Below are 13,854 nucleotides of genomic sequence, written 5' to 3'. Positions count from 1 at the left end.
CAAGAACTAATAAAATTTTCATAATGATACTGCTGCTTTGCTACTGGAAGAGTTATACCATGTCTCAGTACATTTAAACAGGTAAGACATGTCTTACCCCACTTACACAGGTAAGACATGTCTCACCACACTTACCAAGGAAAGACAACGATTATCTTAGTAATAATACAATTCCTCCACAACCATAAAACATCTGAATCTAACTTTTTTATTTTCTTTGACTCCAGTGACTGTTTTCTTCTATTGTAAGCAATGAATTTGATCATCAGTAAGTAATTTTATATTATTAACTGCCTTACAGTATTTTTAAAATTTTAAAATAATAAAAAAATTTTTTTTTTAAAAGAAGTAAATTTTTTTATAAAAAGTTCTATATACATTAGATAAACAGAAGGTGAAAAAACTAATTCTAGAAAATCTTCCACCTGAGAGCAAAATAAAATCCATCTCCAATGCTATTTAATAAATTTCTTTTTCTATAATTTATCATCCACTATAACAGCTGCATCTGGACATGATGAAAATTAGCAATGGAAGCAAATAAAGCTAAAAGCTACAACTTCTATACAGGCATAGTTTGTCTATGTATTCAATGGTTAATTTAAGACAAAACTGCAGCAAACATTTCATTCATATTTCTGAAATCTTTAATTTATATTTGGTTGCCTCAAACTGCAAATTCATCAGTTACTGTAGTAACTGAATTCCATTAATATTGTCAGTTCATAAAGCATGTCTTCAGTTCTCTTATCTATTTTATTGCATACTCATTTTTTTTCCTCTAATAATTCAACACCATTGGAACTGCATACATTTACTCCAAACTGTATTGTGTTATATCCCACCAAACACTACCAAGTCACAGTGCCATGCAAATGTGAATACTTGACTGGATTTGTCTTTATGGCCTTTTTTTCAATGGAATAAGTAGAAATTAAACTAGTTTGCTTTCATTAGTTTTTCATTTTCATTATTTAATAAATAATGCTTCAAAAACAATATTTTCTAAATCAATAAATATTTATTTTTTTCTGTTACAATTTGATTGAAATTATTTACTTAAATTATTTATTCAGGAATTACAAAGTGCTCCCTGACACTTTGGGCAAAAACTATACTTGAGGTTTATTTAGAACTATTTCAAAGACGATCTAGATTGTATCATTGTGGTACATCAGGACAATAAAGGCTCTTGCAACATCAGAACATTCAGGACTTTTGGAATTCATTTAGATCATTCTATATTTTTAGACACATGATAGAACACTAAGGATTATTTAGGATTTATTAATTCACAAAACTGAAAATTTGAATTTTCACTTTTTATTGTAGGGAAATAAATTAATAGTTGAAATTTGCTTAAATTCCAGGTTTCACTCTGTTTCTGTTGCTTAGTTTAAGACCATAAAGCCATAAAACAATATAGCTGGTTCATATTTTCCCATACAAATGTAGTAAACTATAATAACAAGAATTATAATGCTGCATATTCCTACATAACGATAACTTGAAATACATTTTGTCCATAAGAAAGGCTTGCATACCTTTTTCCCTTTTATTTCAGTTTTAAATTTCAAATCTTGCTCTAAAAGGTCAATATCGTTTATAAATAATAGGGATGAAATGATTAACTGATAAACTGATGAAGTTTTCCCCCCATTGATACTCATATCATTTCAAGAATTGATACAAAATGATACTTACATAATACAAGTTACTTTAATCTACAGCAGTCAGGAATAAATATTAGTTATTTATCTTTTTATTGTTTAAATTGAGAATTCTAGTGAGACGGCTGTAGCAAGCACATGTAGTTATATATATCAGCAACAAAGATAAACTATTGACAAGACCTGCTCACATTTTACAAAATAGTAAACAAAAGAAACACAAGGTGTCTAACTCGCATGGTTTGAAATCTGCCCACCCTTTCCTGATTAGTTTATTCCATTAGCATGTTCAATCACTGATAACATATATCAACATAAAGAATATACTGGTATTCCACATTTGTTTACCATGTATGTTTTAAGTACTTACTGACTCATTTAATAACCACTTTTACAGGAAGTTTTGCTGTTGCTCTACATTTTGCTTACATGTGCTGAACATTAGGGCTACACTGTCATGTGGTGAAATATATTACATTCAATTCTGATTTGTGGTTATTGTTTGTTAACTCCCAAGTAAAACAAATAACCACAAATCAAAGAAACTGTAAGTTAATCACTGTGTGTCAGTCACCAGAAGTACTGACATCCAAACTCAGTCTAAATCGATACACAAAAATAGAGAAACTTCACTCAAAAGTAGCTTTTAAATGATCTGTAAAATACTTAAATTGTACATGAGGAACAAGTCAAGAAATTCTCCTTTTATGCTAATGTATGTAATCAGTGGCAGAATATGCTGATGGGATAAAAAAACAATTAGCATAGAACTGAAAAGGGGGCAGATTCCAAACCACATGTGTTAGAGTTTTCTTGTTAATCAGTAGAAGACTTTGGTGTGTTGTTAATAATTTCTTTGTCACTCATAGAAAAGGGTGTCTTTATCAACAGCAATTTTGTTTTAAATCTGCAGGAAGTAAAACGTGAAGGATCTGGTTGTTAGTGATCTCCACTTCCATAATTGGACTTGTTCTAGACAAGATTTTACTTGCATGATTAAACTATACTATTTATTTCTTCCACTTTGAACAACACCATAACACGTTCCAAATATTAGAGAAGACTTCAAATTGGCAATAAAATATTTTAAAAGTGTGCATGCATTGTAAAACAAAGAGAATATTGACCAGTAGATGAGTCCTGCACCTGATCAAATGGAGCAGGCTGAAATGCCTAAAAGGTTGAATAAAAATCACTGACACCAAACAGGTAGTCTGTTTGGAAATAACTTTTTATTATCTTGTCAAGGATGAGAATGGCATACGAACAGATGATGATAGGTCGGTGTTGTCTGTAAACTGCATGCTAGAAAGACAACCAATACAGCAAAACATAAAACAGCACCAATCTACCGGTTAGAGACATTCAAAAAATGAAAAGCCCATCAAGCCGATATGTGTACAAATAATGTTGTATCAGTCTGTGATACAACATAGGTGGCAGAAATCTATCATTTCTCCCCTAAAAAATAAAACATTACAAAATATTCACAGAATGAGATTTTCTGATAAAATCTAAGGTGTAAATCTGAGCTTCAAGTACTTTCTATTCTCCATTTAAATATTTACTTGCAGACGGAATGAAATAAAGTGCAGATTTGTCCATAACACTTGTTCATTTAAGGTTGGCTATAACTTATCATACTTTTGGAAAGTATGTATTGCTATGATATCATTCTAATAATCCTTACTTCACATTAGCTGACTACATTTTTTAATTCAGAGTATATAATGACATATATAAGCAGAAGCATTGTGGATATATCTTGTAAGATTAATTAGTAATGACGCTGAGCACTTGTTGTCCGAGCTCTTCTCTGAACATCAAGAGTTCACTCTACTGAAAAGCATGTTATAATATCAAGCCGTTTATCATTCTTCCTTTATAATTGCTGACATGATTTATCTTTAGTCACAGTTTACAATTCCTTAAATAAGCTTAATATAAGAGATGAGGAATGTTTTATATTTACAGATATTTTAAATTGAAAAGATTAGTGTTTACTTTTTCTAATAATGTTTCCAAAATTCACTAACATTTATTGAGGTCTAAGATGAAAACAAATCCCGAGTCAGAGAGATTCCACCATTAAATGTTTTCCTACGTAGGATAATAAAAACAACTTATAACCAGTCAAAAACATGATAAATTAAGTGTGAATTAATCCGGTGTGTTGTATCTTCTTTTTCTCCAATCATAACAATGTGCATACAAATATTCCAAACAACTGTGCCATACTGGTAAAAGCGAAAATTTCATTGACATAAATAGTTCATACCCATGTATCAGTCATACCCTATAACAAAACGTGTTAAAAGCATAAAGTAAGTAGTGAAAAAATCCCCTTTTCTGCACTTCAATGATTTATCATCTTATTAACAATTTGCTGATTTTAAAATATGAACCAAAGCAGGACTTAATACCATATATAGTCGTTTATAAGTCCAAATGCAAACTGCACAGACCCAGATCTGCTGTTGCATAATGTGCTGGCAGATCTGGATCATTGCAGTTTGTTAGCAGTAATCAGCAGATCAAACAAAATAGACCCTGATCTGCTGGTACATTATGTGAGAGCAGATCTAGGTCAATGTTAATGCAGCTGGATGTGATTCATAAACAAGTATATTCAGCAACTTAATGACAGTACTTGCAAGATGTAGACATTTACGAAATCACAACAATAACAAGGATAATTCTGAGACTTGAGGCAGACATGATAGCATGATTTAAATTACATGTTAGAAAATTAAAATTACATGCTTATATGTTAAAAAGTATCCTACTGTTAAAAAGTTTCATCCATTGAAATTAGAATTAACATATATAATAATGATTAGCATACATCACAGTGAAAGCTTTTAGAACACACAAACAATTGATACAAACGCAATTAAAATAAATTTAGTCAACCCTTACAGAAATATTGAAAGACTATTATAATGATTTTTCATTTCAAAAACATACATTTTGTAATCTCAAATTGAATAACTATGCTCTGATGAAATTTTTAACATAAAAAGCATTTATATTATATATAATAAAACTTAATACTTACCGTGTCTTTTGCCACCTGTGCATGTGCCAAGTGCAGCAACAACACAACACCAGTATATGCAGGGGAATGGAAAAAAAGACATTGATGGACTAGCACAAAACAATAGCAATTATTTTTCTGCAAGCAAAACTAGCTAGTAAACCAAAACTGAAATCCCACAGTATTGCAAACATTATTTGTCTGTGACACCTTGTTTTTAGATATTGTACTGCATATACATAAAAACACTTGTAGCTCAATAAAAGATAATGTGTATTTGACTTTAAACAAATTGACATTGATGACATTATCCCTGGACAACAAAAACCTTACACTGTTTACATTATCCCTGGACAACAACAATCTTACACTGATGACATTATCCCTGGACAACAACAACATTATACTGTTTACATTATCCCTGGACAACAACAAACTTACACTGATGACATTATCCCTGGACAACAACAACTTTATACTGTTTATATTATCCCTGGACAACAACAAACATACACTGATGACATTATCCCTGGACAACAACAACTTTATACTGTTTACATTATCCCTGGACAACAACAAACTTACACTGATGACATTATCCCTGGACAACAACAACCTTACATTGATGACATTATCTCTGGACAACAACAACCTCACACTTTCGACATTATCCCTGGACAACAATACTGATTTAGCCAAAATTATGGAAATAAAACTCAGGATTACTGTAAAATATTATCATGATACTTACTCAGTATTACTGGACAATATTACCATGTCTTTAATCAGCATTACTGTACAATATTATCATGTCTTTAATCAGCATTACTGTACAATATTACCATGTCTTTAGTCAGCATTACTGTACAATATTACCAAGTCTTTAATCAGCATTACTGTACAATACTATCATGTCTTTAATCAACATTACTGTACAATATTATCATGTCTGTAATCAGCATTACTGTACAATATTATCATGTCTTTAATCAATATTGCAGGACAATATTTTATATCTTTACTCATTTTTACTGGACAAGACTAGTATGTCTCTAGTTTATAGTATTCTCTAAGTATATGTTCACATCAGTTCATAAAAATCACTAATTTTGTTCACAAACAATTTTCATAGAGAACATTTTTCTTATGCAAATTTGCAAATTAATTTTTTTTAAATCATAAAATTTTATATATCATATATATCAGAACTAAATATATAATTAATAAATCATGCACCAATGAATACAGAATTTTTGATATAAAGACACTTTTCTGACTTGATGTTGACTTGCTAAACTTAAAAAGCTTGAACAAAGCTCTGAAGCAAAATACACTGGAACGTTTTTGCCATAGTGTAATGCAAAACTTGCAGGATGGTATGTTTACTTTTCTGTTTATCCAAACAAATTGTTCAAAATTTTAAAAACATTTCAACAAAATTATTTTGAGTTAGAGAATTGGATGATACTTTTGGAGTTGCTTACTAAAGTTTGAAGGGCCTTTATGCAAGTTATAGACAGATTGATCTACCCTATTTACAATATTTGGTACTGAAAGAGTTAACAATATGATCGTGTGATCTTTCTCCACAAAACCATGAATAATTTTATTTTTACCATTTACATTTTGAAAATTAAACAAGCAAGAAGGATTTAAAAATACATTTTGTGAGTGATGTTAATGGCAACAAAATTAAACAAAAAATGCTATTTTCAACTACAGCCTACACTTGTTTATCCAACAAAGTCCAAAGCACTAAAAAAATATAAACATGACTGTCAGATAAACATAACTGTCAAATACACATAACTGACACAAACATGACTGTCATATAAATATAACTGTCACATAAGACATTATAAATTGTAAATGTACTATATTTGTGGTTTTTCAGTTTGATGAAATTACGACAGCCAACTTGCCATCAAATTAACATTGCCTGCTTGTTATGAAATTAATATTGCCAACTTGATTACTTGCAATGAAATTAACTGTGCCAACTAGCTATGAAATTAACATTGACAACTTTCAATAAAATTTACATTGATTACTTGTCATGAAATTAACATTGCCAAGTAGCTAATAAATTAACATTGTCTACTTGCTATGAAATTAACATTGCCAAATTGCAATGAAATTGATTACTTGCTATGAAATTAACATTGCCTACTTGCAAATTACAGTGCCTACTAGCAATGAAATCAACATTGCCTACTTGCTATGAAATTGATATTGTCTACTTGATGTGAAATTAATATTGCCTACTAGCAATGAAATTAACATTAATTACTTACAATGAAATTAGCAGTGCCAACAAGCTATGAAATTAACATTGCCTACTTGCTATGAAATTAACATTGCCAACTAGCTATGAAATTGACATTAATTACTTGCAATGAAATTAACAGTACCAACTAGCTATGAAATTAACATTGCCTACTTGCTATAAAATTAACATTGCCAACTAGCTATGAAATTAACATTGCCTACTTGTAATGAAATTAATGTACCAGATGAGCAACATTTATGTACAGAATCTTTTATTAACAAATTCTTCAACTGTCTGGCAAAGAAATGATGTTAAGCCATATTTGAGAAATAATGCAAAAATAGAGACATGTCAATTTCCAATCTGCTTATAATAAATATTTATCTAATAAAGTTGTTTTTAAGTTTAGTCCAACTGCAAACAACATAGAACATCAACTGCCAATGCATTATGTACCAACAATCAGGGTCTATGCTGATTGTTTGACTGATTACTCTGAACAAAGTACAAAAATCCAAAACTGTTGTTGCATTATGCAATGACATATCTGGGTCTGTGTAGTTTGCAGTTAGAACTGAATTATAAGCAATTATTTATGGTATGTCAGATTCAATAGTTCTAATACTTTTAGGGTTTAATAAATATAACACGGTAGTAACACCCTTCTTTACAAATCAGAAGACTGTTATTCCATCATCAACTTTTGTCATTTAGATTGATAATAATTTGGATTCATTTCACAGAGTCACTTAATGCAATTATTCATTGAAATATGTCACTGCAACCAATTGTTTAAAATATCTAAATACTTTCTCAGTTCATTTTAGATAACCAAGTTGAAATAAAAATTAATATTATTCACTGTTGATCATCTTGATAAAAAAATCAAAGGTTAAACACAATGATCCAAAAACAGAACCTAATAAAATACTAAAAATGAAAATGAACATTTTTACTGACTAGATGTATAGCATCTGAATAAATACAAATGAACTATCTTGATAACCAGTAGCCTTATGCAAACCCATATTATTTTATATGACATTATTAATTTTTTTTTAAAGAGTAAAAATACCAAAAATCTTAAAAATCAACACAATCTATTTTTGTGTCTGATGTACCATCCAGAGCATAATACCTATAAATGTAGGCTCCATCGCAATATTTATGGATCTTGAATTCAAACTGAACTTTTCTTTTAACACAAAGTTTGCAGTATCCATTCCCTTGTAGAATAATCACTGACAGACTGATAACATTTTGACATACAGATGCTTAAAAAAGACCTAATAAAAAGCCATGCTTCTGATTGATGGGGATAATATATTTAAAAATTTGTAATCTGATTGAAAATGTTCATGCACACTTTGGCACAACACTTCAAAGCAAAACAAGAGTCATACTGACTTATAATATACCTTATATGACTTACCTTTACATTTTTGTATTTAATATATTTATCGTACAACAGTACTATGTTGTTCCAGTTAATAAATCCATGATATTTTCTTTCAATATTTATCATATAATAACACAACATGGCATCACAAATAGCATCATAATGCTTTTACCACAAATGCATTATGTCCATGGCATCCAAAAGTGTTTGAGAGTGATCACATTATACTGCGGCTTCAGTGAATAAAATCTGTAGTTATTCATTTGATAAATACAACTGTAAATCTGTGCTACTTTCAAAATAAAATTTATGACTGAATACATTTAATATTATTATTTATTATATTTAATATTAAACACTAAGGGTCATAAAATACCGAATTTCACCACAAGTTTTGTACATTTAATTTAAAATAAGAACTTGTTCAAAATCTTTATTTCTCATTTTTGTGTGATTTTGTCAGCGTTGTTGCATTAATTTCTATTTTTTTACCAAAAATGTTTTGTGATATTCAAGCCATCAAGATCATGGTCATTCAGAATAAATTGACCTATTTCCATGCTAAATCTATTTCCATGCTATATCTATTTCCATGCTATATCTATTTCCATGCTAAATCTATTTCCATGCTATATCTATTTCCATGCTATATCTATTTTCAGATTGATGGTTATCATTATTAATATTATTATATTATTAATATTCCAATAATGAATATTGTTATATTATTAAGGCACAACTCTGCCAATACTCTGCAACTAAGAATAGACTGTGAAAAGCTTTCATTGTTGTTGCTCTCTAAGTGTATCCACACAGTAGTAATCTTACAAAATAGTTTCCTCTTTCTCTTTCTGAAGCATCTTGATGATGTATGGATTTCTAGGCACCTCCAGTTCAGCACACACAGACTCATAACGTATCTCTGTAGTCAGGATGTCTGTCATTTTGAGATGTCTGCAGATACAATGTATTTTTCAATTATACATGCTATATATACACACACACACACACACAGACACACAGAATAAAAAATAATGAAAAGCTTCATGCTGAAAATGAACCATCTAAAAACGGATTATATCTAAATTATCTTGATTTCAGCAAACATGTTTGGCAACTGTGCTGATATAAATTTTGAGAAAAGTCCATGTTTTGATTTAAATTTCAAACATTGAGCCATATAAGAAGCAAGGGACTGTGATCAGGACATTTCTAACTGCCGTCATGAACCGACTGTCAGATAAGTATAATAATTAAAAAATGTATTAGAAAACATTGACCTAGTTGTTAATGCAAATTTTAAACCTGGTTTTGACATATATTTGGCACGTTTTTTTAAAACCAGCATGACGGGTGTCTAATTTTGAGAATAATAAAAAAAAATTCCATGTATTTATGAATCTGTATCACACTATGTATTAAATGCACTGATTTTTTAATAACTGATATCAGAAGAAAAAAACTGTTTTTTATCTTACATAATTGTATTTTTTACTGCTTTATGTGAATATTTGAAGGATTTAGAAACATGTTTACAGGGTTCATACAGAATTCTGAATGATAAATTCAAAGACTTTTTCAAAACTTTCAAAGGCCACAAACTTAGATTTTAAAGACCTATTTTTGCTAACATTTTGTACACAAATTATGTTATATGAGAAAAAAAATGAATAAAAAATACTACAATATTGTTTAAAGATGAAATGAAACTGAACAGGTCATCAAAAGAAAGAAATTAGAAAAACATGACTACATCCGAATCTAACAACCTTGGACAATTTTATTTGTGATTATGGAAAGATATTAAAATGTTTGAATTTGTTTCAATTTTCAAAGATTTTTAAAGACCTCAGGGTAATCTGCTCGATTTTCCCAACTTTTCAAGGCCTTGAAAATGCTACATCATTTTTCACAGACTATCAAAGACCTTCAAAGACCCTATGAACCCTGTGTTTAGTTTACATGCTACAATAATTATCATCCTATTGTTCATCATAAATGTTCCTAAACCTTTTCTGAACAAAAATTGGGCATAATGTGATCCTGCCTCTCTGGAATTCATTGCATTTCCTAGTACTACTGTAAAAAAAACTTTCTGTGGGATATATACATTTGTGATCTTAAAGAATTTCAATCACTTGTGGGCATGAGACTAAAACAGCAAGTTTGGAAAAGTGTCGGGATAATACAGCCTGAGCCTGACTCCATATTCTAGATATTAATACTGTATAAACATTTAGTTATCTGCATATAATCAGTACACACTACATATGATCAGTACACGCTACATATAATCAGTACAGATTGTATAAAATCAGTAAAGACTGGATGAGCTAATTGTTCCTGTTTGTTTTGCTCCTTACTTAATAGTTAAAAAGCTGCTAGACTTTTACAATTAGGAGGCCAGGATTCCTATTTAGGTAAAATTAGGAGTCCCACCAGCAAAAGTTGCAGTTCCTTCCAATAAGTATACTGTGCATACTTGAAGTGGCTAAATGTCCAGATGAGAAGAACCAGTAGTTGTCATTGAGTTTAATTTTCCAAGTTCTTTACACCACTGACATATAGCTCTTGTTTGTCCATTAGAATCAGAATGAATTTTGTCAATTCAAGGAAAGGCCTTTTTCCAAACACTAAGCCAGGCATCACACACTTTCTTACACTCAGCAACATTTCCATTCTAACCAACAGTTTTAGTAAATTTAGCACTCTTCTGAATCTCATAATAATCTTCATCAATTTACCCTAACCCCAAAATACTTATCCAAATTTGCAAACAGCATTTTGTCTAAGTCTTGACATGCCTTGATTTTGAGGTCATATGCACAAGATAATGAAAGCTAAAGTTGTTCACCTGATGTACTCTTATAATGACCTCATGTACATCTCTGGGTCTTTCTGCCTCTGAATTCAGCCACTGTAAATATCTGCACATTTTCTCACCACTCAGTAGCTAGTCAAGGTCTTTGAACTTGCCACCTAGCTATTGTGTCATATTATTTTGATGTACTATTATAAAGACAACATGTAGATCTGTGGATCTTTCAGCCACTGAATTAATCTTTCATTGTAAATATCAGCACAGCTGAAATGATCAATTGATAAACATATTTTCTCACTCAGCAGGTGGTTGAAGCAAGACTGGCAAACCATACTGAATTTGCCACAAAAAGATATTGTGTGCGTACCGAGGGCTCCTGTGTACATAATCTTCTTTGTCCCAGAAAAGAAATTTACATCCAAATACATGTCATTAAGCATTTCTAAGACCTCTGAGTTAGACCTTTGAAATTAATTAGCAAATGGAAGTACATTTGTGTAAAGAAACTAGACAGGAAAAACACAATCAAAACAGGCAAATATAAACTTTATGCTTATAACACTGTTCATTTCAAGCCATCAAATCTTTTGAGCTTTTAAAATCTGTTATCTTTGTTGTCTCCTTTTACTTTGAACTTCTTTTAAATTTAACATTTCTCCTTTCTAAAAAATACATTCAGGCCTTTTTTCTGCTTTTCTGCAAAATATTACTGCTTGATGTTAGATTTATTGACAGAGAATCAGACTAAAGGGTCTGTACCATATATGCTGGACAGTATGAGATATTACCAACCTTTTCTTAATCTGCTAGATCTACATGCACAAAGCAACCAAAATAAACGATATATTTTCTTCGTCTCAATCCACTGTACTTATGTCTCAGTTTTCAATGCGCTTATGAAACCCAACAAAAGCTTAGGAAATGCATCAAAATAGCTAAAATGCCAAATCCTTTTGCATGGCCACTGGACTCGATGTGACTATTCACAAGACTTACCTTGCACTGCCACCATGTATATAAAGTTATTTATAACAGTGGCAAGTGCTTGATACATGAGGAGTATTTGCATGGCTGTGTAGTAATTGTGGGAATAAAAAGCATAATTCTAGTCTAATAAATCAGCCCCAAACCCTGAATGTTACTGATGGGCAATCTGAATAAAAAGCCTAGTCCTAGTCTGATAAATCAGCCCCAAACCCTGAATGTTACTGATGGGCAATCTGAATAAAAAGCCTAGTCCTAGTCTGATAAATCAGCCCCAAACCCTGAATGTTACTGATGGGCAATCTGAATAAAAAGCCTAGTCCTAGTCTGATAAATCAGCCCCAAACCCTGAATGTTACTGATGGGCAATCTGAATAAAAAGCCTAGTCCTAGTCTGATAAATCAGCCCCAAACCCTGAATGTTACTGATGGGCAATCTGAATAAAAAGCCTAGTCCTAGTCTGATAAATCAGCCCCAAACCCTGAATGTTACTGATGGGCAATATAAGGTCCCCAAATCATCCTTTAGTGTCATTACATGTTTGGGGGTTGATTTATTGGACTGGCAAAATCCACACAGCAGTTGCATAATTACCCGATCAAGTTAAGTTTTCATATTTTTAAACTAACATTATCAGAAAATTATACGTTTAGTCTTTTCTTCCACGATCCTGAGCACCTTTAATGCCAATTTTGAAAATCACTGTAGTTAAAACTGGTACCATGTTACACTCCTTTATTTCACTGGCACTCATTACATAAGCAATAAATAGGAACGGTTGATGGAGGAAAGGAATGGGGGGTTCAAACCTGTAACAATATCAATCCCTTTACAGTATCTATTACCGATGTAATTTCATAATTTCATTTGTAACAAGCCCGTGTGTCACTATATGATTTGATGATGCAAGGCCATTTAAAGATTTCGTCCACATGTATTCACCTTTCACAGTGCTACAATGGGTACAGAAAAGATGTGACTTTTGTAAAATCCAGTAGCCGACACGGCTGCAGTACGAATAAATCGTTCCAACTAAAAAAGTGGCGGGGTGATCTACCAACAAATTTCCGGACTGAAATACAGTTTAAACAAGATTTTCATTTTGATTCAACAATGAAGTTAACCTCACTCGTTATGTCTTATAATTTTAAAAAGAAAAGTTATATAAATCCATAAAACTAAAATTTGAAAATAAAATTATTACCGCTTGTTGCTACAACAACTTGTCACCGATGTAGACTGGTGTCCTTTATCTACTTTTTTTTCTCTTGGAAGATTGATAGACAGAAAACCAGTCAATAGCGTAATATTGGTCAAATATTGACATAGAATACCGATGCCGGGACTTGCACAAGAGAGAGAGAGAGAGAGAGAGAGAGAGAGAGAGAGAGAGAGAGAGAGAGAGAGAGATATTATGTTACGTTTTTCTTCTAAAGTGTTGTTTAGTAGAGTGACTAATTTGCAAGAATTTGTATTTCTTCAATACCTAAATTGCAGTATTTCAAGATTCGAATAATGGTTGTTCCAATCTTTTTAAACACGGTTTCTCAGGTTTTATCATATATCCCTCTTTTAGATTCTGAAGGATTTCTCTAAATATTAGATAGGATAAATGTTAACATTATATTTCCAATAAATGTTATACAGCTAACAAATATACCACTTTACTATAT

General features: G+C 31.1%; 1 protein-coding gene across 3 annotated transcripts in view; it reads right to left on the bottom strand.

Annotated features, from left to right (window-relative positions):
- Positions 1-13,429, bottom strand: part of LOC149772762 (leucine-rich repeat-containing protein 34-like) — a 54,446-nt gene extending 41,017 nt beyond the window's left edge. The window contains exons 1-3 of one of the 3 annotated variants that reach the window (XM_089947327.1): positions 13,386-13,429; positions 9,204-9,329; positions 4,729-4,743 (exon numbers count right to left, since the gene is read on the bottom strand). In XM_089947327.1, the coding sequence (XP_089803453.1) occupies positions 4,729-4,743; positions 9,204-9,319 (131 nt within the window). In that variant the 5' untranslated portion in view covers positions 9,320-9,329; positions 13,386-13,429. Of the gene's footprint in view, positions 1-4,728; positions 4,744-9,203; positions 9,330-13,123; positions 13,248-13,385 lie in introns of those variants that run through there. The other 2 variants (XM_089947329.1, XM_089947330.1) reach the window with 2 other exon arrangements.
- Between the last annotated feature and the right edge of the window lie 425 nt (positions 13,430-13,854).

The sequence above is a fragment of the Sinohyriopsis cumingii genome, unplaced genomic scaffold (genome assembly GCF_028554795.1).
Source record: "Sinohyriopsis cumingii isolate HCF-2022 unplaced genomic scaffold, ASM2855479v2 utg001176l, whole genome shotgun sequence".
In the NCBI taxonomy this organism is placed as follows: domain Eukaryota; kingdom Metazoa; phylum Mollusca; class Bivalvia; order Unionida; family Unionidae; genus Sinohyriopsis; species Sinohyriopsis cumingii.
This window is presented reverse-complemented; position numbering and strand designations above follow the sequence as displayed.